Here is a 27,066-nt window from a genome sequence, read left to right as displayed (position 1 = left end):
TATTTGCTCCAACTGTGCGTATGCCCACCATTCGTGTTGTCCTTGCTATGGCTGCCATCCATGACCTCCACCTTCCGCTCCATCGACATCTCACATGCCTATCTCAATGGGGAGATGGACTGTGACGTCTACATGGAACAACCTGAAGGCTTTGCTGAAGGTGATCCAAAGAAGATGGTCTGCTTGTTGCAGAAGAGCATCTATGGAACCAAGCAAGGTGGCAATCGCTGGAACAAGAAAATGCGCTCTGTTCTCGAGTCTATTGGATTCACCCAGTCCTACTCTGATGCCAGCATCTATATCTATGTCAAGGGTGAAGTCAGGATCATCTTGCCTGTCTTTGTTGATGACATGACCTTTGCATCGAAGTCTGCTTCTGCAATTGATCAGATCATCAAGGACTTGTCTCAGCACTTCAAGCTTCGAGACTTAGGCCCTACCACCCAGCTTCTAGGCATCAAGATTGACAGGGATCGCTCCAAGCACTCCATCACCATCTCCCAGCAGCCAGTACTGCCTTGACATCCTTGATCGCTTCAGCATGGCTGATTGCAAGCCTGTCTCCACTCCCATGCAGCCCAATCTTCGACTCACTCGTGCTCAGTGTCCCCAGACTGCTGATGAGACTCAGGACATGCGATCCACTCCTTACCTTGAAGCTGTGGGTGCTCTGATGTATCTTGCCACCACCACCAGACCAGACATTGCCTACACTGTTGGCTGCCTTGCTCGATTCAACTCTAACCCTGGCCCTGCCCATTGGCAAGCTGTCAAGCACCTGCTTCGCTATCTGAAGGGCACTGCAGACTACTCCATCACCTATGCTCCTGATCCCAATTCCATCGAACTCTTCTCCACATTCTCTGATGCTGATCATGGTGGATGCAAGGACACTGGTCGCTCCTACTGGTGGCTATCCTGGTCAAGATTGGCTCTGGTGCTGTCTCCTGGTCGTCGAAGCTTCAAAGCATTGTGGCCTTGTCCACCACTGAAGCTGAGTACATGGCTGCAGTTGAGGCAGGCAAGGAGATCCGCTGGATGCGAAATCTCTTGTTTGAGATGGGCTTCCCTACCTCTGCACCCTCTGTCCTTAGGATCGACAACCAGAGTGCCATCTCTGTGGCCAAGCACCCAGAGCACCATGGTCGGATGAAGCAGCTTGATCTCAGCTGGTATTGGCTTCGAGATGTGGTGCACAAGGAGATTATTGCACCAGTGTTTGTGCCCACTGCTGACCAGCCAGCTGACATCCTAACCAAGGCATTGGCTCGACCCAAGGTGCAGTTGTTCTGCCAGATGATGGGACTGAGTAGCTTGAGGGGGAGCTGAGATGTGTAGAGGTGCACAATCAGGGGGGAGTGTTAGTTGTGGTGATTGAGCACCTTATGGTGCGAGTTATTTGTGTTATGATGTTGCTTCCTCTATTGGACTCTCACTTAGCATGTGATGTGAAATCCATTACTTACTTAGGCAGTGTTTACACTTGTTTACATAGACTCGCCCATAGGTAGCAAGTCCTGTGTTGGTTGCTCTTCAGCAACTGACACTGGACTATAGGTATAGTACACTCATTAGTTTACACAACACAATAGCAACTGACACTGGACTATAGTCCTGTCCACTCTCATTAGCTCACTTGTGGCTTGCTTCACTTGGTTATTCTAACAGTGATGGTGGGCGAGTCTCCTGTGCCATAGGTCCATGTCCAGAGGTAGAGTGGTCGCTGCAGAGGCATATTCAGAGAGAGGGACGGTGGAGCCATCTAAGAATGCTGCATTGCTGCTGCTGATGGGTGCAACAAACAAGTGTGGTGCCTGCAGGACGCTGAAATGACATCTTGGTGGAGTCAATGGTGACATGGAAGCCACTGTGGCGAGTGAGGTAGGAGGACAGAGAGCAGGTTGTTGCGAAGGTCAGGGACATGCAACACTCTTGAAAACTCGACAGGTCTAACGCTCTTGCCATCAATGACTGGGTTGAAGACCACAGTGCCAACACCAGCAGAGTAGACAAAGGTGTTGTCAGCTAGCTTGATAGGGATGCGATTGGGAGTGTAATTGCGAAGCCAGTGACAATGAGGGGTCATGTGGGATGTGGCACCTGTGTCTGCATTCCAGTCGACAGTAGCATCAAGTTGAAGGGGACAGATGGTGCTTGAAGGGTCAAAAGAGCGAAGACAAGCAGTGCCAGCAAACTCAATGATAGTAGAGTTGATAGGAATAGGAAAGGGAGTGGGAGATGGCGATGCAATGGGGTCTGTGAGACTCTGAGTCTTCCTGGAGAGCTTCTTGGTCTTCTTCCTCCTGCTACGACGCTGTCCTAGAGTATAGGGAGGCGAGGGCAGACCAGATAAGCACAGGATGATCTTCAATAGCATCAATCTGGGACCTCATCTCCAATGGGCAAGCCAGATAGAGTTCCCCAGCAGCTTGGTCAGCCTTAAGGTCCCATACAGCCTGTGCCTCAGGCTGTGAGTCTGCAGGACGCTTCTCAGAGCCACTGACAAGCAGCCACAAGCCCTTGGAGCGCAGGTAAGACTCCATCTCTGATCTCCAGATAAGATAGTTGGAAGAGCTGAGTTGAGTGATAGTCATGGGTGACATAGCAAGGGATTGGGTGGCAAGCAGGACGGTCTAGGATGATGCAGGACGTTCAGGAAAGCAATGGACAGGACAGGGAGCAACAGGGGTGGGAGTGAGCAACAGGGGGTAGATGACCAAAAGGGGCTATGGAAAATTTCAACAAAGCCACTTGGTTGAACTCCTCAAAAGCAACACAATGGGTGTTCCAACAGTCCAAATGGTGCTCAGACACAAAGATAAGGGTTTCCTGGGGCGTAGAATGCGATGGAATACACTAGGGAAGGAGTGGAGCAGCAGTTGGATGAGGAATGAATGACTTGAGGTCCTTAAAGCGCAGGGCTCATAACCTGTTAGAATAACCAAGTGAACCAAGCCACAAGTGAGCTAATGAGAGTGAACAAGACTATAGTCCAGTGTCAGTTGCTATTGTGTTGTGTAAACTAATGAGTGTACTATACCTATAGTCCAGTGTCAGTTGCTGAAGAGCAACCAACACAGGACTTGCTACCTATGGGCGAGTCTATGTAAACAAGTGTAAACACTGCCTAAGTAAGTAAGGAATTCACATCACATGCTAAGTGACAGTCCAATAGAGAAAGCAACATCATATCACAAATAACTCGCACCATAAGGTGCTCAATCACCACAACTAACAAATTCTCCATAGGACTTTGCTCTCTCCAGACACAAGTTTACCTTATTGTCACCTCTGACCCTCTGCTCTAACTTAGAGCCGCGCTCCAAATATTTACTCTTACCTCTCCGACCCAACCAATCAATCCCCTTACTCCCCTCCATCCCAACACACTTCCTCCGCTTCTAGTCAGATCACCGCTAGTAGCATTTACCTCCTGACTTGCAATGGCCCGTCCTATGGCACCTGAGTGATACCATTAATCTTACTAATTAGTAATAACATCAGGTATCCCATTTCGTTACTACTTAGTAAGGGCTACCTATCTTCCCCCTACCAGCAATAAAACCAGCACTCCAGCATTACCTTAGGTGAATTTGAGCTCACTATGTACTACTAATTCTGGCATATGTTATAATAAGCTTTCTCACCATAAATAGATATGAGCGGATAACTCCAGATGTCGTTGTCATTGCTGTTATTCGTGGTGATTGAGCACCTTATGGTGCAAGTTATTTGTCTTATGATGTTGCTTCCTCTATTAGACTCTTACTTAGCATGTGATGTGAATTCCTCACTTTACACTTGTTTACATAGACTCGCCCATAAGTGGCAAGTCCTATGTTGGTTGCTCTTTAGCAACTGACACTGGACTATAGTCCTGTTCACTCTCATTAGCTCACTTGTGGCTTGCTTCACTTGGTTATTCTAACAGGTTATGAGCCCTGCGCTTTAAGGACCTCAAGTCATTCATTCCTCATCCAACTGCTGCTCCACTCCTTCCCTAGTGTATTCCATCGCATTCTACGCCCCAGGAAACCCTTATCTTTGTGTCTGAGCACCATTTGGACTGTTGGAACACCCATTGTGTTGCTTTTGAGTAGTTCAACCAAGTGGCTTTGTTGAAATTTTCCATAGCCCCTTTTGGTCATCTACCCCCTGTTGCTCACTCCCACCCCTGTTGCTCCCTGTCCTGTCCATTGCTTTCCTGAACGTCCTGCATCATCCTAGACCGTCCTACTTGCCACTCCATCCCTTGCTATGTCGCCCATGACTATCGCTCAACTCAGCTCTTCCAACTATCCTATCTGGAGATCAGAGATGGAGTCTTACCTGCGCTCCAAGGGCTTGTGGCTGCTTGTCAGTGGCTCTGAGAAGCGTCCTGCAGACTCACAGCCTGAGGCACAGGCTCTATGGGACCTTAAGGCTGACCAAGCTGCTGGGGAACTCTATCTGGCTTGCCCATTGGAGATGAGGTCCCAGATTGATGCTATTGAAGATCATCCTGTGCTTATCTGGTCTACCCTTGCCTCCCTGTACTCTAGACAGCGTCGTAGCAGGAGGAAGAAGACCAAGAAGCTCTCCAGGAAGACTCAGAGTCTCACAGACCCCACTGCATCGCCCTCTCCCACTTCCTTTCCTATTCCTATCAACTCTACTATCATTGAGTTTGCTGGCACTGCTTGTCTTCGCTCTTTTGACCCTTCAAGCACCATCTGTCCCCTTCAACTTGATGCTACTGTCGACTGGAATGCAGACACAGGTGCCACATCCCACATGACCCCTCATTGTCACTGGCTTCGCAATTACACTCCCAATCGCATCCCTATCAAGCTAGCTGACAACACCTTTGTCTACTCTGCTGGTGTTGGCACTGTGGTCTTCAACCCAGTCATTGATGGCAAGAGCGTTAGACCTGTCGAGTTTTCAAGAGTGTTGCATGTCCCTGACCTTCGCAACAACCTGCTCTCTGTCCTCTACCTCACTCGCCACAGTGGCTTCCATGTCACCATTGACTCCACCAAGATGTCATTTCAGCGTCCTGCAGGCACCACATTGTTTGTTGCACCCATCAGCAGCAGCAATGCAGCATTCTTAGATGGCTCCACCATCCCTCTCTCTGAATATGCCTCTGCAGCGACCACTCTACCTCTGGACATGGACCAATGGCACAGGAGACTCGCCCACCATCACTTAGCAGGTGTCAAAAAGCTAATTGATCATGACATGGTCACTGGACTCAAGCTAGATTCAAAGAAAATGCCAGATCCCATCTGTGAGCCATGCTTAGCTGGCAAGATGCATGCAAACCCATTCCCCTCATCTCAATGGCGTGCTACTCGACCTCTGGAGCTTGTCCACACCGATGTCCATAAGGTCCCCTACCCCAGCTTCTCTGGCTATCGCTATTGGGTCACGTTCATCGACGACTTCTCTCGATTTCGCTTTGTGCTCCCTATTAAAGCTAAGTCTGATGTCTTTGAGGCTTTTAAGACATTCAAGGCCTATGCTGAGAACCAGTCAGAGCGAAAGCTAAAGATCCTCAGAGATGACAAGGGAGGGGAGTACATGAGCAATGCCTTCATTGAATTCACCACCCAGTGCGGCATTGAGAGGCAGCACACTGTTCGTGCTAGACCACAGCAGAATGGAGTTGCTGAGAGAGCTAACAGAGTCCTCTCTGAGCGACTCACTGCTATGCTGGATGAGTCTGGGCTTCCCAAGGCCTTCTGGGGCGAGTGTCTTGCTGCTCTGGTCCATGTCTGGAACAGATGCCCTACCGAAGCTGTGGACAGCGCTACACCCTATGAGCTGTGGCATGGTAATAAGCCTGACGTCTCACATCTTCAAGTTTGGGGATGCACTGCCTATGTGCACGTCCAGAGGGACAAGAGAGATGGACTTGGCTCCCACATGGAAAAGTGCGTCTTCATTGGCTACCCTGCTGGCTACAAGGGCTGGAAGTTCTACAACCCCACCTCCAAGAAGACAATCATCTGTGAAAGGGCTGACTTTGATGAAAGATACTTCCCTCTGTCCAAGCGCCCATCCGGTCCATCCATTCCAGCTCCCATCGCTCCAGCACCTCCTGTCAATGCTCCCCATCCTCCCAGACAGTCGAAGACTACCTCTGAGCCCCCAGCAGCGCCCTCCTATTACTATCCTCCTCATTCAGATGACTCTGACTCTGACTCTGACTATGATGAGTCCAGTTCTGATGAGTCACTGGATCAAGGGGGAGATGTGGTGCCTCCAGCAGTTCCTGATGTCCCTCCTGTCGTCCCTGTTCCTGATCCAGTCACTCCTCCTCCTGCAGCTCGTCCCAATCCACCTCCTAGACCACCATCTCCCATAGGCATTGGTGCCAGACTCCCTCGACGCAACAGGCAACCTCCCAGAGACTGGTGGAAGCTCTCTCCAGCTCAGCTAACTGATGTTGTTGATGATGAGACTGAGGATGCTGACTTTGCTCAAGGATTTGAGCTTGCCTTGTCCACCAGCTCTTCCACCGAGCCATTGTCTTATAGGGAGGCATTGACTCGACTTGATGCAGAGCAGTGGAATCAAGCAGCTCTTGAGGAACTCAATGCTCATCGCAGCAATGGGACTTGGAAACTCGTACCTAGACCAGCTGGAATCAAGGTCATTGGCTCCAAGTGGATATTCAAGGTGAAGCGCAATGCTGATGGCTCCATTGAGCGCTACAAGGGCAGACTTGTTGCCAAGGGCTACAACCAGCGTCCTGGCTTTGACTATGTCGAAATATTTGCTCCAACTGTGCGTATGCCCACCATTCGCGTTGTCCTTGCTATGGCTGCCATCCATGACCTCCACCTTCGCTCCATCGACATCTCACATGCCTATCTCAATTCTTACCTTGAAGCTGTAGGTGCTCTGATGTATCTTGCCACCACCACCAGGCCAGACATTGCCCCTTACCTTGAAGCTGTAGGTGCTCTGATGTATCTTGCCACCACCACCAGGCCAGACATTGCCTACACTGTTGGCTGTTTAGCTCGATTCAACTCCAACCCTGGCCCTGCCCATTGGCAAGCTGTCAAGCACCTGCTTCGCTATCTGAAGGGCACTGCAGACTACTCCATCACCTATGCTCCTGATCCCAATTCCATGGAACTCTTCTCCACATTCTCTGATGCTGATCACGGTGGATGCAAAGACACTGGTCGCTCTACTGGTGGCTACCTGGTCAAGATTGGCCTAGGTGCTGTCTCCTGGTCGTCGAAGCTTCAAAGCATTGTGGCCTTGTCCACTACTGAAGCTGAGTACATGGCTGCAGTTGAGGCAGGCAAGGAGATCCGCTGGATGCGAAATCTCTTGTTTGAGATGGGCTTCCCTGCCACTGCACCCTCTGTCCTTAGGATCGACAACCAGAGCGCCATCTCTGTGGCCAAGCACCCAGAGCACCATGGTCGGATGAAGCAGCTTGATCTCAGCTGGTATTGGCTTCGAGATGTGGTGCACAAGGAGATTATTGCACCAGTGTTTGTGCCCACTGCTGACCAGCCAGCTGACATCCTGACCAAGGCATTGGCTCGACCCAAGGTGCAGTTGTTCTGCCAGATGATGGGACTGAGTAGCTTGAGGGGGAGCTGAGATGTGTAGAGGTGCACAATCAGGGGGGAGTGTTAGTTGTGGTGATTGAGCACCTTATGGTGCGAGTTATTTGTGATATGATGTTGCTTTCTCTATTGGACTGTCACTTAGCATGTGATGTGAATTCCTTACTTACTTAGGCAGTGTTTACACTTGTTTACATAGACTCGCCCATAGGTAGCAAGTCCTGTGTTGGTTGCTCTTCAGCAACTGACACTGGACTATAGGTATAGTACACTCATTAGTTTACACAACACAATAGCAACTGACACTGGACTATAGTCTTGTTCACTCTCATTAGCTCACTTGTGGCTTGGTTCACTTGGTTATTCTAACAGAATTCCCACTAGTAGAGACTGCGGGAAGACAAGTAATGTTAAGACCGAGGAGTTGCTAAGTACATGGTATGTTTTTATATACTTCTATGTAGGAGGCAGTGACTAGTAGTCCTTGGTATGAGGCTATGTACTGAGTAAACATTTTGTAAGTACAACACAGATGAAAACATAAGTCGGAGTGGATATCAATATGTACACACCAGATCAGTTAGTTGAGTGGTTATATGAAGTACCGGTGATCCGGGAAGTAAGTTCTATGTATCAATAGGGAAAGTATATACCTAAATGGGGAAAGAGGTTCTAGTTGAATGGAGACAACACAGAAGGTAACCGACGAGGCGGTCGAGCAGCACCATAGGAGTGGATGCAGGAGCCAACTGGCTCAAGCAGAGGACAGGTGGAGCGGAGGTGACAGGAAAGCAGGAGGGATGAAGTGTCAGGCAGAGCAGATATTGATGTCGGTGGAGCGGTTGGATTGGTATATGACAGCCACACACATTGCTGTCCCCACCCATCTCAATGCCTGGGGTCAAACCCTGCACTGGCACTGTGAGGGCCGGAAAGTCTGTTTACTGCTGCCCTGGCCAGGCCACCAATGCTGATATTGACCTTTTGTTAGGCAGCACTGGAAATAGTTCTTTATGGTCTCCCATTGACATCTTTGAAAAGTGCCTCAAGTGGCAAGGAGAGTGGGCCAAGAAGTTGGTTTCAAAGATGTCTCTCCCCCATTGATTCTCACAACATGAAAAATATCTTCACCCATAAGAAGTGAATCAAAACCAAAGGTCAATATACCATCACTAAGTACAATGACCCTGGGCAAGTCAGATCTGGCAGTCATGCTGCAAAGTTGTGCACTCTGGCTGATGCCCAGTATCCACCAATGGAATTGTACAGACCTTTATTTTAGAAGTTGTTGTTAGGTTTATTTGCTACTTTGTTCATGTTCTAATACCCACTTGTTGTTACTTGGTTTATTTTCTAATGCCCTTGCTTCGTTCATGTTTCTAACAATCACTTGTTACATCACACAATGGAATGGTACTGGAAGGTGCATCATTACAGGAGATGTGCTGTCAATGGCGCAGAGGCCAAGAATAATAATGATAATGAAGTCAATGATGGGCCAACCAACATTGAAGCACATGTTGAATTGGCCAAAACACCTTGTAAAATGTGGGGTGTGGTACAGCCTGCTTAATGCAAATGAGACTCCCCATATTTCCATCATTCATATTGATTTGATCTACTGTGCTGCATGCCTTATTCCTGTATATGGTACTTGATTTATTCCTCCGCAACATCAGCACCATCAGACTGGTGATGTTTTCTGCAAGTTCTATGTTGACTAATATGCATATTGTCTAGTATCCCCTATCTTTCCAATCCTCTCTGACCCACTTTCCCGCACTGCTGCTCCACATTGACATTGGCTGACAATCGGCCCAGTCAGTCATGATCGATCCAAGTCGGACATCGTCTGCACACACAATCGGTCACTGTCCATCGTCTCATGTCATTGGCCCATCGTCTACTGGTACATATATCTCTTACTTTGATCACTTTCCATCCCCATTCGCATAATTGGACTGCTTATTGGCCTTTTATCGCCCCACCTCACACCTTATTACATGGACACAGAGAAACGAGTATTTAGTGATCCATGAGGCATCTTAAGCAACCCAAAGTTCCCCTTCATTGCTTAGTCTCACTTACTATATGTTCCGCCCATGTTCTTAGTTTCTCTAGCAAATTCTCACTTGGAATGATTTCTTGTGTGATTTCCCATTGAGTCGTCGGCTGACTCTCTTAAATGTTTGCTCATCATACCACACACACACCTCCTCTATTCCACTCATTTATCACTCAGGTCCACTCAGGTCCACTCCACTTCGCTCAGTTTCACTCCATCTTTGCTCAACTTCAATTGGCCAAGTCGGCATCGGCATCAGCATCGGCATTGACTATTAAATTGGACAATACAACTTGTTGTTTGTGGTTTGCATTGCATAGCTTCCCCTATAGGGTCAAATGCACTTGAATCGGCCACAGTCACGCTGATATCACAGTAGCAACCGAAACCCACACTAGGATCAATAGAAGCCACACGCTTCTCCCTTATCGCCTCTACTGATACACTGGTAACCCTTATTGCTTATCATGACAGATAGTGTTACCTGACTTGGACACTCACCGCTGTGCCAGTACTATACCCTGGACCCTTACCGTTAAACCGGTGACTCTTATCTCTGAGTCCTTATGACTCACACAGATGCTTACCTAGTTGGGACACTTTCTGGCCATATAGGCCTACCCTGAACTCATAGGACGATACCTATATATACCCAATAGTTAGAACCATGTATTTCTCTAACTTGATCTTCACTTGTGATATATGACTCTAGTATCTGGTCTGATGCTGGACTCAAGTCATTCTGGATGAACAGCCTTCATTCAGTCTTCCACTGTCTCGGTGCTCCATGAAGTGGACACGGGATTGACCCCATCAAGTGCACTGTTGGCGAAGCCGTTCTGACTTCATTCAAGCAGTCTCTTCTGCTCCACTTCTACTGTTGATTCTGACTGCAGTAGTCTTCTGCTTCTCCCCTGTTGGGTGGTCCAACCCCCACCCAACTTTCCTGCACTCATCTGGTAGTATGTCAGCCCTCCTTTGGAGAGCCCCCACTCTGATGTCCTGTCGGAGCTCATAAAACTCTTATTAGACTACAATCTGAAATTAGGGGCATGTACTCAGGTAAGGGGTGCAGCACATGAGCTGAAGCCAAGTACCTCAGACTCTGCCTTACCCCTGAGCATGGTATTAATACCATTGCAAAGTGCATTTTTCAACTTCTCATGTGCTCATCAGTGTTTCGCCCTGCACTCGACACCACATTCCATCTCACATCAAATGTGAATCTCACTAGATCAATTGTTTGCTTTGATCTATGAGCTATTAACTGCTGACTAGATCTTCCTATAAGTATCAAATCCCAAGTACACCCTTTCTCTCCCTTCATGGTGTTTCTTCCTAATGTGTTCTCCAGTCACCTCAACTCTCCATTCCCAAAGATACCTTGATGGTAGGCACTCTCAAGGTTTCTAACAAGAGTGAAATGGATCAAACTCCTTACACACTGAAATCTAGGCTAATGATGAAAGTGCCAACAATGTCCATCAAGGGATGCAAGATCTCCATCTGGAAACTGCTCCCAGAGCCTACATGTTGCTTGAAATACTAGCAACTCACCAGTGACCACATAGTGGGAACATGTTGCCAAGAAACTGACACCTGTGGCACTGGTGGACTGGACCTTGGAATGTGGCTTCAGTGCTGCAGACCCACAATGCTATTACTGCATCAACTGCTGACCTACAAGGTCATGCAGCATGGAGCTGAGAACCCAACAGGGGAGGTGCAGAGGACTACCATGGTTGGAACCAACAGTAGAAGTGGAGTGGAGAGGACTGATCAGACGAAGTCCAAAGCAGAGCAGAAGCAAGGAGGTCAAATGTACAAGAGCACTAAGCTCAAGTCTGAAGGGTGGAGAAGGCAGCTGAGGCACAGGAAGTCTGATAGGTGGAGAAGGTGGTCAACCTAGGGAGTCAATCCCCTTGGCCCAGCAAACAAGAGTTAACAAGGATAATTCCCAAGTCCAGAAACAGAATAGCAAGGTTTAGAAAAGGTGATATTTAGACTGAAGACTATAGACTAAGTGCAGGATGTCTTATATACTCTAAGGTAAGTAGCATAGCATAGGAGGTGATGATTGAGTATGAGTTGGAAGCTCAGAGAACAGTATGTATGTAACAGATCAATAATCACGTGAGTATAAGAATTACTGGTATTCTAACAAGAGAAACTATAGTACCAAAAAAAGATAAGACCAATTGAGTAGTTCCTAGTCCTAGAAGTGGACCAGTGAGGCAGTGAGGCAGAACTGATGGTCAGGCAGGCTGACACAAGGGAAACTAAAGGAACAGAGGGGGTTGGAGGAGCAGAAATGGTAAGGGAATAGAAGTAGGGTCAGGCAAACTGACAGAGCAGAGGAGTGGAGCTCTAGATAGGGTTGGATGCTAGAAGTATAGAGTTAGATAAATAGGGGTAGTGTTAGAGGTTGGAGTGGAAATCGGGGTGGAGATAGCAAGGCTAGTCTTGCTGAAATGCACTGCATGCATTGTCAGGGAAGGAGGTATGAAGCGGCTAAGGAAGCTGGGGGTTGGACTAGCAGTGGGATGTCTATAGGTGGTATTGGAGGTGCTCAGATTTGATATATGACATTATCATATAACAACAACTTCACACCACACTATCTCCATCCATCTGTTATATTAGGATCTTAAATGGTGGTTGCATATGTTAACCTCTAACCAAGCCCCATTAGACCTCTCTTCCTTACCTCCTATTTGTTATGGTGATTGAGCACCTTATGGTGTGAGTTATTTGTGTTATGATATTGCTCACTCTATTGGACTCTTACTTAGCATGTGATGTGAATTCCTTACTTACTTAGGTGGTCTTTACACTTGTTTACATAGACTCGCCCATAGGTAGCAAGTCCTGTGTTGGTTGCTCTTTAGCAACTGACACTGTACTATAGGTATAGTACACTCATTAGTTTACACTAACACAAGGGCAACTGACACTGGACTATTGTCCTGTTCACTCTCATTAGCTCACTTGTGGCTTGGTTCTTATAGTTATTCTAACACCTTCTATGCAAGACTACAACATCTGGGTGGATGCCTCCACAGGTACAGGCATAGGCCTTCTATGGAACCATAAATGGGCATTTTGGTGTACCTTAGATAGCTGGTGTGGGCCCTTCAGAGACATTGCTTGACTACCTATAGATCAACTACCTACATTTTACTGTCCATTTACTTACTTTCCTGACATCCCTAGGACTTGTTTAGATCAAGTTATCCCTTACCTTTGTGCTGTTGCTTGTCTGTTTACATTTGTTTATCATACATCACCCATATTCCACAGTCCAGTGTTCCCTGCCTCTTTGACAACTTACTCTGGACTCTAATCCTGATCATTATTGGTCACTCCAGTAGCCTCTAGAAGCAGCCCACTTCATTCCCATGTCAACATATGCTTCCATTAATCTCATGGACACTATATCCTGTTGTGTTTCCCTCAGACTCACTGTGCCTATCATCCCCCCCATCTCTACCTGTAGACATTGCTATTTTCTTTCACAATAAAAGAGAGTGATCTTTATTGCAAAGTCATGCAAGGTGTAGACATTCAGGCAATAGCAGACACCTTCTGGGCATCAATCATGCTCCTCCATTCTGCATACACCACCCCCCATCAAGAGCAGTAATATAACCATCATTGAGCTTAACTTTGACAGTATAATATGGATGGGAGCTTTAATTGTCACAAGCCTATGTGGGATGATGCCTCTCACCATTATTTATTCACAGGACCCAACCTACAGTGCTCAGCCACCCTCATCAACCTCCTGACCAAATATGACATGTGCATGGCCCTTGCCAGAGGCATAGCAACACTGGAGGCTTCCAATACCAAGAATCACATATGCCAAGATCATGATGGAAGTTTAGTTCTACACCTCCTCCAAATCACAATACTAACAGCCATTGAAGTGACATTCCCAATGAGCAAGCCCTCTCCACATGCCAAACACCAGTGGTCACTGGAGCTCAATGCCAAAAACCAGGCACTGAAGAAACTAGCAAGAAAAACCAAGAAGCACCACAAACTTGACCATCCAATACACAAAGAGTACTGCAGGGTAAGGAATAAATTCTTGGAGCTGCAGAAGAGCACAACAGAAGAGCACTGGAAGGAATACCTGGAGAGTGTTGACAAAGGTCATATCTGGGACATTCACAACTTCCTGATTGACATACCAGCTGATTGAATTTGCTCACACATCCCCACCCTGGAAGGGAGACCAGGCGCTAGACCAGCAGAAGATAACACAGAAAAGAGCAAGCTCCTATACAAAGCCTTCTTTTGTGAGCTCCCAAAAACAGCCACATCAACCCAAACATTGAATATTCCAAACCCATCAGCAAATGTGAAAGCATCACTGATGCATAAATAAATAGAGTAATCAAGAAACTCTCAGGATTCAAAGCACTAGAGTCAAATGGTGTTGGAAATTCAGTATTTATCAAGGCTTGCAAACTCTTAACAGTCAAGTATAGGAGATTATACTGTGTACTTAAAGCAAAAGAACTTGTATGAGTTGAGAAACAAGTGTAGCAAATCTATGGCACATGGAATTACTATATACAGTAAGTCAGCTGGCATAGTGAGCAAAGGTCAGAAATGATAGAAGATAAGTATGTATTACTACAACGTTGGTGGACTGATTTCCAACATTCCCCAGTTTAGTCATGGAAGGCACACTGCACAACATGCAAAAACAGAGAATCCCCTTGGAGTATATCTGTCATATACCTGATCCGACCACTCTAATATCAATATCCACTCTGCTTTCCGACCGCCTCCGTTGCATCCATCCTCCGCTCCGTCCAATCATCATCCACTTCCGCCCCTACACTTCTGCTCAACTGCCTAACTGGTCCCCTTCCATAAACACCTCCATTCAACTGGAACTGCTTTCCCCTTTTAGATATATACTTTCCCCTTCAGTACATAGACCCTTACTCCCGGAAGACCGGTAATTCCTCTTACCGTTCGATCACTGATCTGACGCGTACATATTGATATCCGCTCTGACTTATGTCTTCACCTGTGTATGTACTTACAAATTATATCCTCAGTGCATAGCTTTACAACATAGTTATCCTGATCACTGCCTCATACTTAGAAGTATATAACATATCCTGTACTTAGATATTTTCATCAGTCTTAATATTACTTGTCTTCTTGCAGTTTCTACTTGTGAGAATTCTCAGTAGGACCTTGCCACCTCCAGACACAAGTTTCATCTGGTTGTCACCTCCAACTTTCCGCTCCGACTTAGAGCTGTGCTCTAAGTCTCCCCCTTTACTTCTCCACCCCTGTCAATCATCCCCGTTGCTCCTATCCACCCTCCGCCTTATCCTCTGCTTCTAGTCGGCCCGCCACTATTAGCATTTACCTCCCAACCCTCAAAGCGGACCAAAGCAGTCCACTTGTCCTATTGTTGGACAACGTCGGACCCACTCCAAATTTGGGGCACGTACTCGGCTAAGGGTGCAGTGCAAGAGCTGAAGCCAAGCCCTGACCCCTCCACTTCTTGAGCCAGCACAGTACCTAACACACTCACATTTAAGAACTACAGCTCAGATGAATTCAGAGTTGAGAACGGCATAGACCAAGGCTGCCCTCTATCAGTTATTGTGTTCATCTTCTATAATGCTGACCTGCTCAATATTGCAGATGTACATAATAGGACTTAGTTGCAAGCAGCTGTTCCTTCACAGAGAAAAACAAGAAACTCAGGATCACAATGGAAAAGGAAGGAGGAGTGCTAGACTGGAGCAGAGATCAGAATGGCTTGGCTTTGGCCTGGCTTAGCCTGAGCCACAGCACAAGCACTGCAAACAGAAAAAATCATTCAGACAAGGATGTCATATTTACTTACACACCTGTTGTGCATTAAGCAAATGCGGTTATGTCAGTAAGCTCAGGTCAACTTCAAACTTCGGATTGCCTGATGAACCTTTATGTAGTTTGTGTTGAACAAATGCACACTTCATTTGGCTTGCCACTCAAGCATTATCCAAGACAAGGTGAGGCTATTATACCAGCATCTGTAACCATTAATATCTTATTGATCTAATATGTCTCATATCAGCACCTGATGAGGCCAGATCATATGAAGTCATGTTTGTGGATGGGAATGGTATATGGAACAAGTTATGATTGTACAGTAAAAGATACTTATTTGTAAATAGATATCAAACTAGAACTCATCCAATGGCACCAACTTCAGCAAAGTGAAAAACATTTGAGAAGCTTCTGAAACTGGGCTCTTTCACCCAGCCTGGTCTCACAACAAACAAATTCTGTGGTTTTCTTACATGGTGCAATGGTTGTGAGCTTATAATGATAAGATGCATGTTTGAGCATCACTGTTGTGTGGGAACACGAGGAGATGAGACTATTGATTTGACTATTGAAGAAAATTAGTACTACTAGTAGTGTGTAACTCACATGTTCTCCAAATGGCTGTGATGTTCATTAATGTTTGAAAGTTCTGAACTCCCTTACACTCAGTAAGCTGATGTCTGAACTTGAGTTGACTGTAGGTATATATTGGAGTAAGAAGAGCTAAACCAACAATATAACATACCATTTCAATGATTTTGGGTGCTGGATGTTCAAGGGTTCAGTCTTTCCAGTTTCATAGTGTCAGAGTCCTACTATATTGTAAGTGTATCAAAGTAGAGGTCATCAACAATCATGCTTACTGAGTTCTGCTGGTTGAGGAGAAGTGCTACTGAAGGTTTGTATTTCAGTGATCATCTGCAAACAGTATGACTTGAATGCAGCCTTGCCACCTTGGTTGATAATTTTTGGCTGCAAGTCTGGTGTCTGATACAATCATCCATGCAGCAGAAAAGTGGGCCTTGAGGTAAGTGGGTGTATAGGTTATTCCTTCCTGCATATGAATACAGGTAGACTCTGAGGGTTAGTGACTGAACCATGTGGAAGTAACAAAGTGTGCACATACACAACCAGTGGATCACACAGTGAAAGAGTTAGGGCTATGGAGGGCAAAACAGGAGTAGGATCCATCCGATTGCTCTCAAGCATTAAGAAAATATGTGCAAAGGGGTTAGTTGGAGCAGGGGAGGTTGGGAGGTATTTGAAAATGACAGATCATTGTTGGGTGCAGATTGGGACATGGGCTATCAAAGAGGCCATAGAAACCATTGTAATAGACTAATTACTTTCCTCTCATGTCCTATACTCCTGTGCTGCACTCTTTACCTGCTTGCTTAAAGCCTTTTCTCCCTATGCTTCTCTTACCATCCATTCCTAATCTCCCATTGTAACAATTCAACGTAATGTGTTTTCCCACACACCATAAAATAGATTCTAACAGACCCATAGCTTTCACCAATTTGTGACACCTGAGGATTGTGTCTATACATCTGGGGTCAATTGTCCTGGAAGTTGTGAAAGTCCCTTTTTAGGGTTACCTTCATTGATATTGTTCATATCTCTATTGAAGTAGACATCATTATCTCATCAAACACCAATATTTAATACAAAATCTGCAAACATTAAATTTTGATACCATGTGGGTGTATTCAAATTTTGTGGTCTTCGGTTATACACTTTTCTGGCTTGCTTACTGATCTGTCTTTCTGTCTAATAGACATTCCACATGCCTTGTACACAGCCTTTCACTATGCTGACTGATTACTTACTTGTTACCTACAGTACATAAACTCCTGTAAAACTCTGTATCTCCTCAGTTTGAATATCATCTTAGTTTCTGCTCATTCCTGCTTCTCTGGACTTGAGTCTTACCTGCTGTCCACCTCTGAGTCTTTGGGTTTATTTCTTAGACTATATCTCCGGCTCTACCTTAGGGTAGTCTACCTCTGTTCCATTTCTACTCCCAACTTGTCTGTAGTAGTCTTACTCTTACATCTACTGAATCTCTGGAGTTCCGCCAAACTCCCCCTGCATCTAACTTCCGGGCTTCTCTGGACTTCATCAGACTTCTCTCCTACCTCTCAGAAATTAAGGGCATGTACCTGGGTAAGGGGCACAGTGCATGAGCTGAAGCCAAGCCCTTTTGAGTTCTCCTCCCCTTGAGCACAACCTTAACAGTCACCACATTTGTTGATCATTTACCACATGTGGTTCAGTGGACCAAATATTACATAATGGAACATTCAAGTAATTCATTTCATTTCAATGTTGCTGCTTTCTTTTTACTTTTATCATTGTCAAATGCCAATGCTTGACTTGACACTCTAAGGCACTCCTGAATCTCTAGCTGGTAATTTTAGCTAGACATTCAAATCTCCAACATTAAATGTTAACGTTTAATTCATTCATTGCTGCTTTTCTCTTACTTTCACCATTGTTGAATGCCAACATTTGACTTGACTCCCTGAGGCACTCCTGAATCTCTAGCTGGTAATTCTAGCTGGTCATTCCAATCTCCAATATTGAACGTTAACATTTGACTCTTGCGTCTTGTTGCAACATCTCACATCATCAAATGCTCAGCATTTGATACCAAGCCTTCCTTGCACCAAACTCAAAGCCTCTGGACAAGTCTCACATAGAAAGGCTGCCCGGCTGCCCACCTCACAAAAACCTCCTAGTCATGTTGGCTAGTAAAAGCAGGTCATCTGCCCTCGGTGTGTAATAAGATTTAATGTGCATCTAACATGTTGCTTACAGGAAGTGTGAGTCACAGCTGCTAGACACCCTACTCACTCAGAGGAACCATTAGAGGAGATGAAAGCTGAGCAAATGAAGGAATTTGAAGCTTCCTCCTGGGCAAACTCACCATGGGAAGAAGTTGTTGAGTCTCAATGAACGAAATGTGGCCCTCTTGGTGTGTCAATTGTTCATTTATGGCTTCTCATCTAACTGTTGCTGCTGGTTGTACATGGTCATGCAGAGAAAGGCAGGTTTTGGCCAGAAGGATGGGAGCCAACTTTTATGGACAAGAAACACAAGTGACACATTTTTGTAACTGCAGACAAATGCAAAATGTGCACAGAGATCACCCACAATCTCAAAGAAATTCAGCACCTCAAAGAATTAACTTGTTGCACTTCCACCTTTGAGGTGAAAAGTGGTGATATTTTATTGTATCACAACAACAAATGGGGTCATGACAATTACAACAACGACAATGAATGGAAGATCTCTCACCAAATGATTATGGCTGGTCCATGTCATCAACCAGAGTTCTACCTCCTTCAACAGTCGCATGACCCAAATGCATTATCCCACCTTGCTGCAGCAAGCCAATGGATCAATCAAGAGCAAATATTCCCAGATATGCTGCCTCTCCCAGATGACCTACAGCAGCTCTGTGTTGCAATTTTGACTATCCCAGATGGCATGTTCATGTTGTTACTGCCTCATGACAATATTTTGGTCACATCACTAATCAATCATTGTCTCCCAGAAATTGCAATGTGGCCATTTGACCAAAGTATATAGTTTAATGAAAACCTCCCTACTGCCAGGGTTGACCCTCAGGGACAAATACCTCCTGAGCCATATGCTGAACACCTTCATAATAAGTTTGGCCAAGCACCCCTCAATGAGAAGTGCTCAATACATGATCTGCACAACCAAGATACTCTGTTCCCTCTTGTTAAGGTCGTGCTCAAGGGGGAGGTTACTCAAAGGGCTTCGGCTTCAGCTCGTGTGCTGTGCCCCTTACCCGAGTATGTGCCCTTAATTTCCAGTAGACAGAGGGGAAGTCCGACAGAAATCTGGGGAGTTCCAGAGGACAAACGTCGGTGGAGTTCGGCGGAACTCCAGAAGACTATGTGGGGACAGAGTAAGGCTACTATGGAAGTCCAGAGTAGAAACAGAACAGAGGTTAGACTACCCTAAGGTAGAGCTGGAGGATTAGTCCTAAGGTTTAACCCCTAAGACTCGGAGGTGGACAAGAGGTGAGACTCAAGTCCGGAGATTGCAGGAATGAGCAGAACTAAGATGATATTTGAACTAAGGAGTTCCGGAGTATTACAGGGGTTTATATACTGTAGGTATCATGTAAGTAAATCAGTCAGCAAAGGTAAGGGCTATGTATGAAGCATGTGGAAAGTCTATTACCAAGTGTAACAGATCAAAGCAGTGAAGTCAGAAATGAAGTAAGAATGGATGGATCAGTAAGCATAGCGGAATAGGACATAACCGGTAACCGGAGCAATAGCTACTCTAAAAGGAGTTAGGGGTGAGTGTGGAGATGAAGGCGGAGCGCCGGGCGGAATAGCAAGACGGAGGACCGGACTTTAATGAAGTAGATCCGGAATTCCGGATCTGGAGGTACGGGATATGACACTTACTTAGAGTATATAAACATATGTACATCTGTCTATAAATCTTTAGTCTGAATATTACCTTTTCTAAGCCCTGCTCTCTTGTCCCTGTTCTTGGGCAAAGCCTTTGACAACTCCTGTTTGCCGGCCTAGGGGATTGACTCCCTAGGTTGGCCCCCTTCTCCGCTCATCCGACTTCCCACGCCTCCACCACCTTTCCTGTGCGTCAGACTTGTGGCTAATACTCTCATACTCTTTTTCCTCCATGTTTCCACTCTGCTTCAGACTTCGTCCAAGCAGTCTCCCCTGCTCTGTTCCTACTGTTAGCTCTGACTGCAGCAGCCCTCCAACTCTCCCCTATAGGGCGGACCAATCTCTGCCTGACGTTCCTGTGCTCATCTAGTAGTCTGTTGGTACTCCTTTGGAGGACCTCCACTCTGACATCCTGTCGGACCTTGTAGAACTCAAGTCAGACTACAATCCAGGATTAGGGGCACATACTCGGGTAAGGGGCACAGTGCACAAGCTGAAGCTAAGCCCCTCAGACTCAGCCTTACCCCTGAGCACAGTCTTAACAGACTAGCACTCCCCAGTAGCAATCCCCTTTAGGGTCAAATGTGCTTGTTCTCAAGCGAGGCAGCAGGCAGCAAAGACCCAACTTTGTAGTAGTTAGATTTCTTGCTACTACACTTGTTGTACCCACACCGGTGTGGTAATAACAAGTCCTGTGAGGGTAGGACAAAGTTGGGTCTGGCATCACCTAGCTGCTATGTCTAGAGAGTAGACAATGTTTGACCCTAGACTCAGATCATCTCCACCTATCAGGGAACATGGGAACCAGATCATCCTGGATGCACTGGTGATCACACTGATCATGTCCCTACTGTTTCAGAGGTCAAGAGATATGATGCACCAAGTTTCAGGATGGTAGGAATTTTTTGTGAGGTGATAGACTTAGGTCATCTCCAGTCATCAGAAGGCACCAGGACTAAATTATCTTGGATACACTAGTGATCAGGCTGATCATGTCCCTACCATTTTAAAAGCCAGAGAACATGATAGGCTGGTTTTCAGGATCCCTACAATTTATATGGGATGATATACTCAGATCATCTCCACCCACCAGGAGACACTAGAGCCAGATCACTTTGGATGGACAAGTGACCAAGCTGACCATGTCCTCACCATTTTAAAGGTTAGAGAAGATAATGAACCAAGTTTCAGCATCATAGGAATTTTTGTGAGGTGATAAACTTAGGTGTCCTCCAGTCATCAGGAGGCACCAGGACTAGATCATCTTGGATGCACTAGTGATCAGGCCAATCATGTCCTTATCATTTTATAGGTCAAGAAAGATGGTGGACCAAGTTTCAGGATGTTTAGAATTTTTTGTGGGCTGATAGACTTAGGTCACCTCCTGTCATATCCCATACCTCTGGATCCAGAACTCCAGAACTCCCTCACTAAAGTCTGGATCTCTGTCCTGTTATTCCACCTGGCACTCCACCTTCATCTCCATACTCACCCCTAGCTCCTTTTAGAATAGCTATTGCTCTGGCTACCGGTTATATCCTTTCCGCTATGCTTACTGATCCGTCCATTCGTACTTCATTTCCGACCTCACTGCTTTGATCCATTATACACTTACTAATAGACTTTCCACATGCTTTGTACATAGCCCTTACTTTGCTGACTGATTTACTTACATGATACCTACAGTATATAAACTCCTGTAATACTCCGGAACTCCTCAGTTTAAATATCATCTTAGTTCTGCTCATTCCTGCTTCTCCAGACTTGAGTCTCATCTCTTGTCTACCTCCGAGTCTTAGGGTTCAACCTTAGGATTAAATCTCTGGCTCTACCTTAGGGTAGTCTAAACTCTGTTCTGTTTCTACTCTGGACTTGTCCATAGTAGCCTTACTCCATTCTCTCATAGTCTTCTGGAGTTCCGCTGAACTCTCCTGATGTCTGACCTCTGGACTTCCCCAGACTTCCGTTGGAATTCCTCTCTGCCCCTCAGGAATTAAGGGCATGTACTCAGGTAAGGGGCGCAGCGCATGAGCTGAAGCTGAAGCCCTTTGAGTTGTCTTTCCCTTGAGTACAACCTTAACACCTCCAGTCATCAGGAGGCACCAGGACTAAATCATCTTGGATGCACCAGTGACCAAGCTGATTATGTTCCTACCATTGTAAAGGTCAAGAATAATGGTGCACCAAGTTTCAGAGCAGTAGCAATTTTTTGTGAGATCATAGACTGAGAACACCTCCTGCTATAAAGAGACACCAAACCCAGATTATCCTAAATGTACCAGTAACTATACTAATCATGTCCCTACCATTTTAAAGGCCAGAGAACATAATAGGCTAGTTTTCAGGATCCCCAGAATTTTTTGTGAGGTGATAAACTCAGATCATCTCAACCCACCAGGAGACACCAGAGCCACATCACTCTGGATGTACCAGTGACCAAGCTGATCATGTGCCCACCATTTCAAAGGTCAGAGAAGATGATAAACCAAGTTTCAGGATCACAGGAATTTTTTTCATTGCTATAGTTCACCCCCTCCTCCTCTCACATAGAGCAAATGTCTGAGTATGGTCATCATCAGATGGAGATACCAAATTTACCTGATTATAATACTTATAGACCTATATGAAAGTGATATAACTCCCTGTAGATGACATAATACCTGTTGAATATGGTCATGGAGTGGTATCACCTTCCAAACAGTAAAATAGACATAACTCATGTTCCTGACCACCAAATTTTATAAAAGTGAGTGGAATACAATCACAGTAACACCCTCTATCAAATGAGATACTCATCAAACAATAAAAATGTGACACATTTTATATAATATACAGCCATACAGTGTATAGTCCTTGAACATGATGATCTTGTCATTGGCAAGTGTCATATACCTGATCCGACCACTCCAATATTAATATCTGCTCTGCTTTCCGACCACCTCCGCTCCATCCATCCTCTGCTCTGTCCAATCATTGTCCACATCTGCCCCTATGCTTCTGCTCAACCGCCCAACCAGTCCCCTTCCATAATGTCTCCATTCAACTGGAACCTTTTTCCCCTTTTAGATATATACTTTCCCCTTCAGTACATAGACCCTTACTTCCGGATCACCGGTAATTCCTCTTACCGCTCGATCACTGATCCGACACATACATATTGATATCCACTCCAACTTATGTCTTCACCGGTGTAAGTACTTACAAATTATATCCTTGGTACATAGCTTTACAACATAGTTATCCTGGTCACTGCCTTATACATAGAAGTATATAACATATCCTGTACTTAGATATTTTCCCCAGTCTCAATATTACTTGTCTTCTTGCAGTTTCTACTTTAAGGTGAGAATTCTCAGTAGGACCTTGCCACCTCCAGACACAAGTTTCATCTTGTTGTCACCTCCGACCCTCCACTCTGACTTAGAGCCATGCTCTAAGTCTTCTCCTTACTTCCCTGCCCCTATCAAGTATTCCCCTGCTCCTATCCACCCTGCGCACTATCCTCTGCCTTCTCCGCTCTGCTCCTAGTTGGCCCGCAGCACTTACCTCCCGACCCTCAAAGCAGACCTAAGCGGATCACTTGTCCTATCATCAGACAACATTGGACCCACTCCAAATTTGGGGCACATACTTGGCTAAGGGCGCAGTGCAAGAGCTGAAGCCAAGCCCTGAACCCTCTGCTTCCTGAGCTGGCACGGTACCTAACAGCAAGGTCAAATGCAGGACATGTATGTGTCCTACAGTCAACAGGTGAAAGACCATGGGCAACAGGTGCAGGAATAATCAATGTGAATGAACCAACACCCTCAGCAGCAGGCATGGTAAGCTTGAACATGCGCTGTCAGCATGAAGGTTTAACTTCAACTGTGTGCAAATGGCCTCCTCAGTACTAGTGGGTGTCACTGATGTATCAATGCCACACAATGCAGGTGATGCTTGTGAAAAATGATGGAAAAAGTTGGCTAAGTGTGGATATTTGTTGTAATTGAAGGGGTGAGTAACAATGGCTCCCTCCCTGTCCCATCTGATGATGCAAGCAAAATTGTGCACAATCAGGGCCGAGAAAGTGTGAGTACGGTATTGAGCACCAAGCTGGGCTGCAGTGTAGCTTGTGATTTGTCCTAATGTGTCTATCATATACCGGATCTGAGCACCTCCAATACCACCTGTGAACATCCCTACTGCTGGTCCGACCCCCTGTTTCCCATCCGCTCCATCCCTCCTCCTCCGACAATGCACAAAGTGCATCTCAGCAGGACTAGCCCTGCTACCTCCACCCAACTCCACTCCGCTCCTTTGACACTACCCCTACTTCCTCCAACACCATATCCCTACCATCCGACCCTATCTGGATCTCTGCTCCTCCACCCTATTGGTCCGCCCAATCCTATTCCTACTCCCTCCGCTTTTCCGACTCGCACGGATCCTTCAGTTCCGCTCATATTCCCCCACCCAACTATTAGTCCGTCTGACCGCCTCACCGGTCCACTCCTAGACTAGGAACCACTCAACTGGTCCTATCCCCATTTAGTATCATAGTTCCGCTTTTCAGATCACCGGTAATCCCTATACCCTAGCAATTATTGATCCGTCGCGTACATACTGTTCCCCGAGCCTTATTCTCGTATGTCTCAGTCATCCTATTGTATTCCTGTACACTCAGCATATAGCCTTCTGCTATGCTATGCTCATTACTTAGAGTATATAAACATATGTACATTTGTCTGTAGATACTCAGTCTGAATATTACCTTTTCTAAGCCCTGCTCTTCTGTTCTTTGACTTGGGCCTGATCCTAGTCAACTCCTGTTAAGCCGGCCTAGGGGATTGACTCCCTAGGTCAGTCATCCTCAGATCCTCCGTTCCCCCGTTCCCCCGTTCCCCCGTTCCCCCGTTCCCCCGTTCCCCCGTTCCCCCGTTCCCCCGTTCCCCCGTTCCCCCGTTCCCCCGTTCCCCCATTCCTCCGCTCCCCTGACCTCCCGTCCATCAGAACTAGACCCCGCACTCTCGCATCCGTCCCCTCTGTTCCGCTCTGCTTCGGACTTTGTCCAAGCAGTTCCTTCCACTCCGCTGCTACTGTTGGTTCCGACCACAGTAGTCTCCGGCCTCCCTCCTGTCGGGCGGAACAACCCCCACCTGACTTTCCTGCGCTCACCTAGTAGTCTGTTGGTCCTCCTTCAGAGGACCTCCGCTCCGACGTCCTGTCGGAGCTCATAGAACTTGAGTCGGACTACAATACGAAATTAGGGGCACATACTCGGGTAAGGGGCACAGCGTATGAGCTGAAGCCAAGCCCCTCAGACTCCACTTTACCCCTGAGCATGGTCTTCACAGACAGTCTGGTTGATAAAGGAGGATTTGTCCTTTGAGTCAAGAGGAGGGTCGCAAAAGGCATCATGAACGGCAGCCCACTTCAATTTGACAAGAACTTCTGCAATAGAAACATTGCAGCTGTGGGATGTTCCATCAGCATATATGCTGATGTCCGGCTTGACAGTGAATGAGAAAGCTTGAGAAAGCTTTGTGTCTGCATGATTGGAAGTGTCAATGAATGATAAAGCGGGGGCAAAGGATTTCAAAGTGCCAATCTGTAACATTAAAGTTAGACTGTCAGCAATCCCAATATGGTAGTTATGGAGTGCTCACAAATGGTTCATAAGCCAGCACCTCATCTTTGACAGAGATTGTGGTATCAAATATGCCACTCTTGAAGGTTAAAGCAGGGAGATCTGGTATCTCTGAAGTCTGTAGGAACTCCTCAAGAAATTCCTGGACTAGCATCAGGCCAACGCAATAATTTTTCATCTCTGTGCCCATGGCATTAACTGTGAAATGCCGGCAACGCGCATTGGTTGTCCAGGGGAACTTTGTGGAACTACCCTGTTTGAAAGGAGTGTCGGTGATTGCAGGAGTAAGCTGGGTGTTTTGTAAGTCCTTGGTGGGAAACTGTGGGGGTGTCTGAAACATGCTTGGTTGTACAGTGGTGCTAGTCTCGTTGATAAGCACCTTGTTAGGTACTGTGCTGGGCTCAAGAAGTGGAGGGGTTGGGGCTTAGCTTCAGCTCTTGCACTGCACCCTTAGCCGAGTACATGCCCCAAATTTGGAGCGGGTCCAACATTGTCCAACGGTAGGACGAGTAGACCACTTTGGTCCGCTTTGAGGGTCGGGAGGTAAGCGCTAATAGCAGCAGGCTGACTAGGAGCGGAGTGGAGAAGGGTGGAGGATAGTGCAGAGGGTGGATAGGAGCAGAGGGGGGTGATTAATAGAGGCGGAGAAGTAAAAGGGGGAGACTTAGAGCACGGCTCTAAGTCGGAGCAGAAAGTTGGAGGTGACAACAAGATAAAACTTGTGTCCGGAGGAGGCAAGGTCCTACTGAGAATTCTCACAAGTAGACACTGCAAGAAGACAAGTAATATTAAGACTGAGGAAATATCTAAGTACAGGATATGTTATATACTTCTAAGTGCAAGGCAGTGATTAGGAGAACTATGTTGTAAAGCTATGTACCAAGGATATAATTTGTAAGTACTTACACAGGCAAAGACATAAGTTGGAGCAGATATCAATATGTATGCATCGGGTCAGTGATCGAGCGGTAAGAGGAATTACCGGTGATCCGGAAGTAAGGGTCTATGTACCGAAGGGGAAAGTATATATCTAAAAGGGGAAAGAGGTTCCAGTTGAATGGAGACATTATGGAAGGGGACTGGTTGGGCGGTCGAGCAGAAGTGTAGGAGTGGATGCAGATGATGATTGGACAGAGTGGAGGACAGATGGAGCAGAGGTGGTCGGAAAGCGGAGCAGATATTGATATTGGAGCGGTCGGATCAGGTATATGACAGTATCCCTGTCATATACCTGATCTGACTGCCCAACCGGTCCCCTTCTATAATATCTCCATTCAACTGGAACCGCTTTCCCCGTTTAGACATATACTTTCCCCTTCGGTACATAGACCCTTACTTCCGGATCACCGGTAATTCCTCTTACGGTCGCATCAGGTATATGACACACCTCCAGTGCATGAGACTCATATATAATATTTGTAAATATAGTATTACAACGTATCTTGGTGATCTATGAAATAATGATGATGGCAAATTCCGGCAGCAAACCCC

General features: G+C 46.2%; 3 protein-coding genes across 3 annotated transcripts; 1 reads left to right on the top strand and 2 right to left on the bottom strand.

Annotated features, from left to right (window-relative positions):
- Positions 1-13,321: 13,321 nt before the first annotated feature.
- Positions 13,322-13,849, top strand: EDB91DRAFT_1250581 (uncharacterized protein; the record flags this gene model as incomplete). Its single annotated transcript, XM_041323245.1, has 1 exon — positions 13,322-13,849. One exon carries the CDS (start codon positions 13,322-13,324, stop codon positions 13,847-13,849), a length of 528 nt encoding a protein of 175 aa, XP_041174996.1.
- Positions 13,850-23,891: 10,042 nt separating this feature from the next.
- Positions 23,892-24,092, bottom strand: EDB91DRAFT_1021199 (uncharacterized protein; the record flags this gene model as incomplete). The annotated part of the gene is made up of 1 exon (XM_041312564.1): positions 23,892-24,092. A coding segment is annotated over one exon (201 nt), but the record flags the coding sequence as incomplete, so codon positions are not given.
- Positions 24,093-25,257: 1,165 nt separating this feature from the next.
- EDB91DRAFT_1250578 (uncharacterized protein) lies at positions 25,258-25,915 on the bottom strand (the record flags this gene model as incomplete). The annotated part of the gene is made up of 2 exons (XM_041323244.1): positions 25,258-25,536; positions 25,595-25,915. The coding sequence occupies 2 exons, from the start codon at positions 25,913-25,915 to the stop codon at positions 25,258-25,260; spliced, it is 600 nt and encodes a 199-aa protein (XP_041174994.1).
- Positions 25,916-27,066: the final 1,151 nt, after the last annotated feature.

The sequence above is a fragment of the Suillus paluster genome, assembly GCF_016628075.1.
Source record: "Suillus paluster strain FC165 chromosome Unknown EDB91scaffold_45, whole genome shotgun sequence".
NCBI lineage: Eukaryota > Fungi > Basidiomycota > Agaricomycetes > Boletales > Suillaceae > Suillus > Suillus paluster.
The sequence above is the reverse complement of the archived record's forward strand: the minus strand, read 5'-3'. Positions and strand labels throughout refer to the sequence as shown.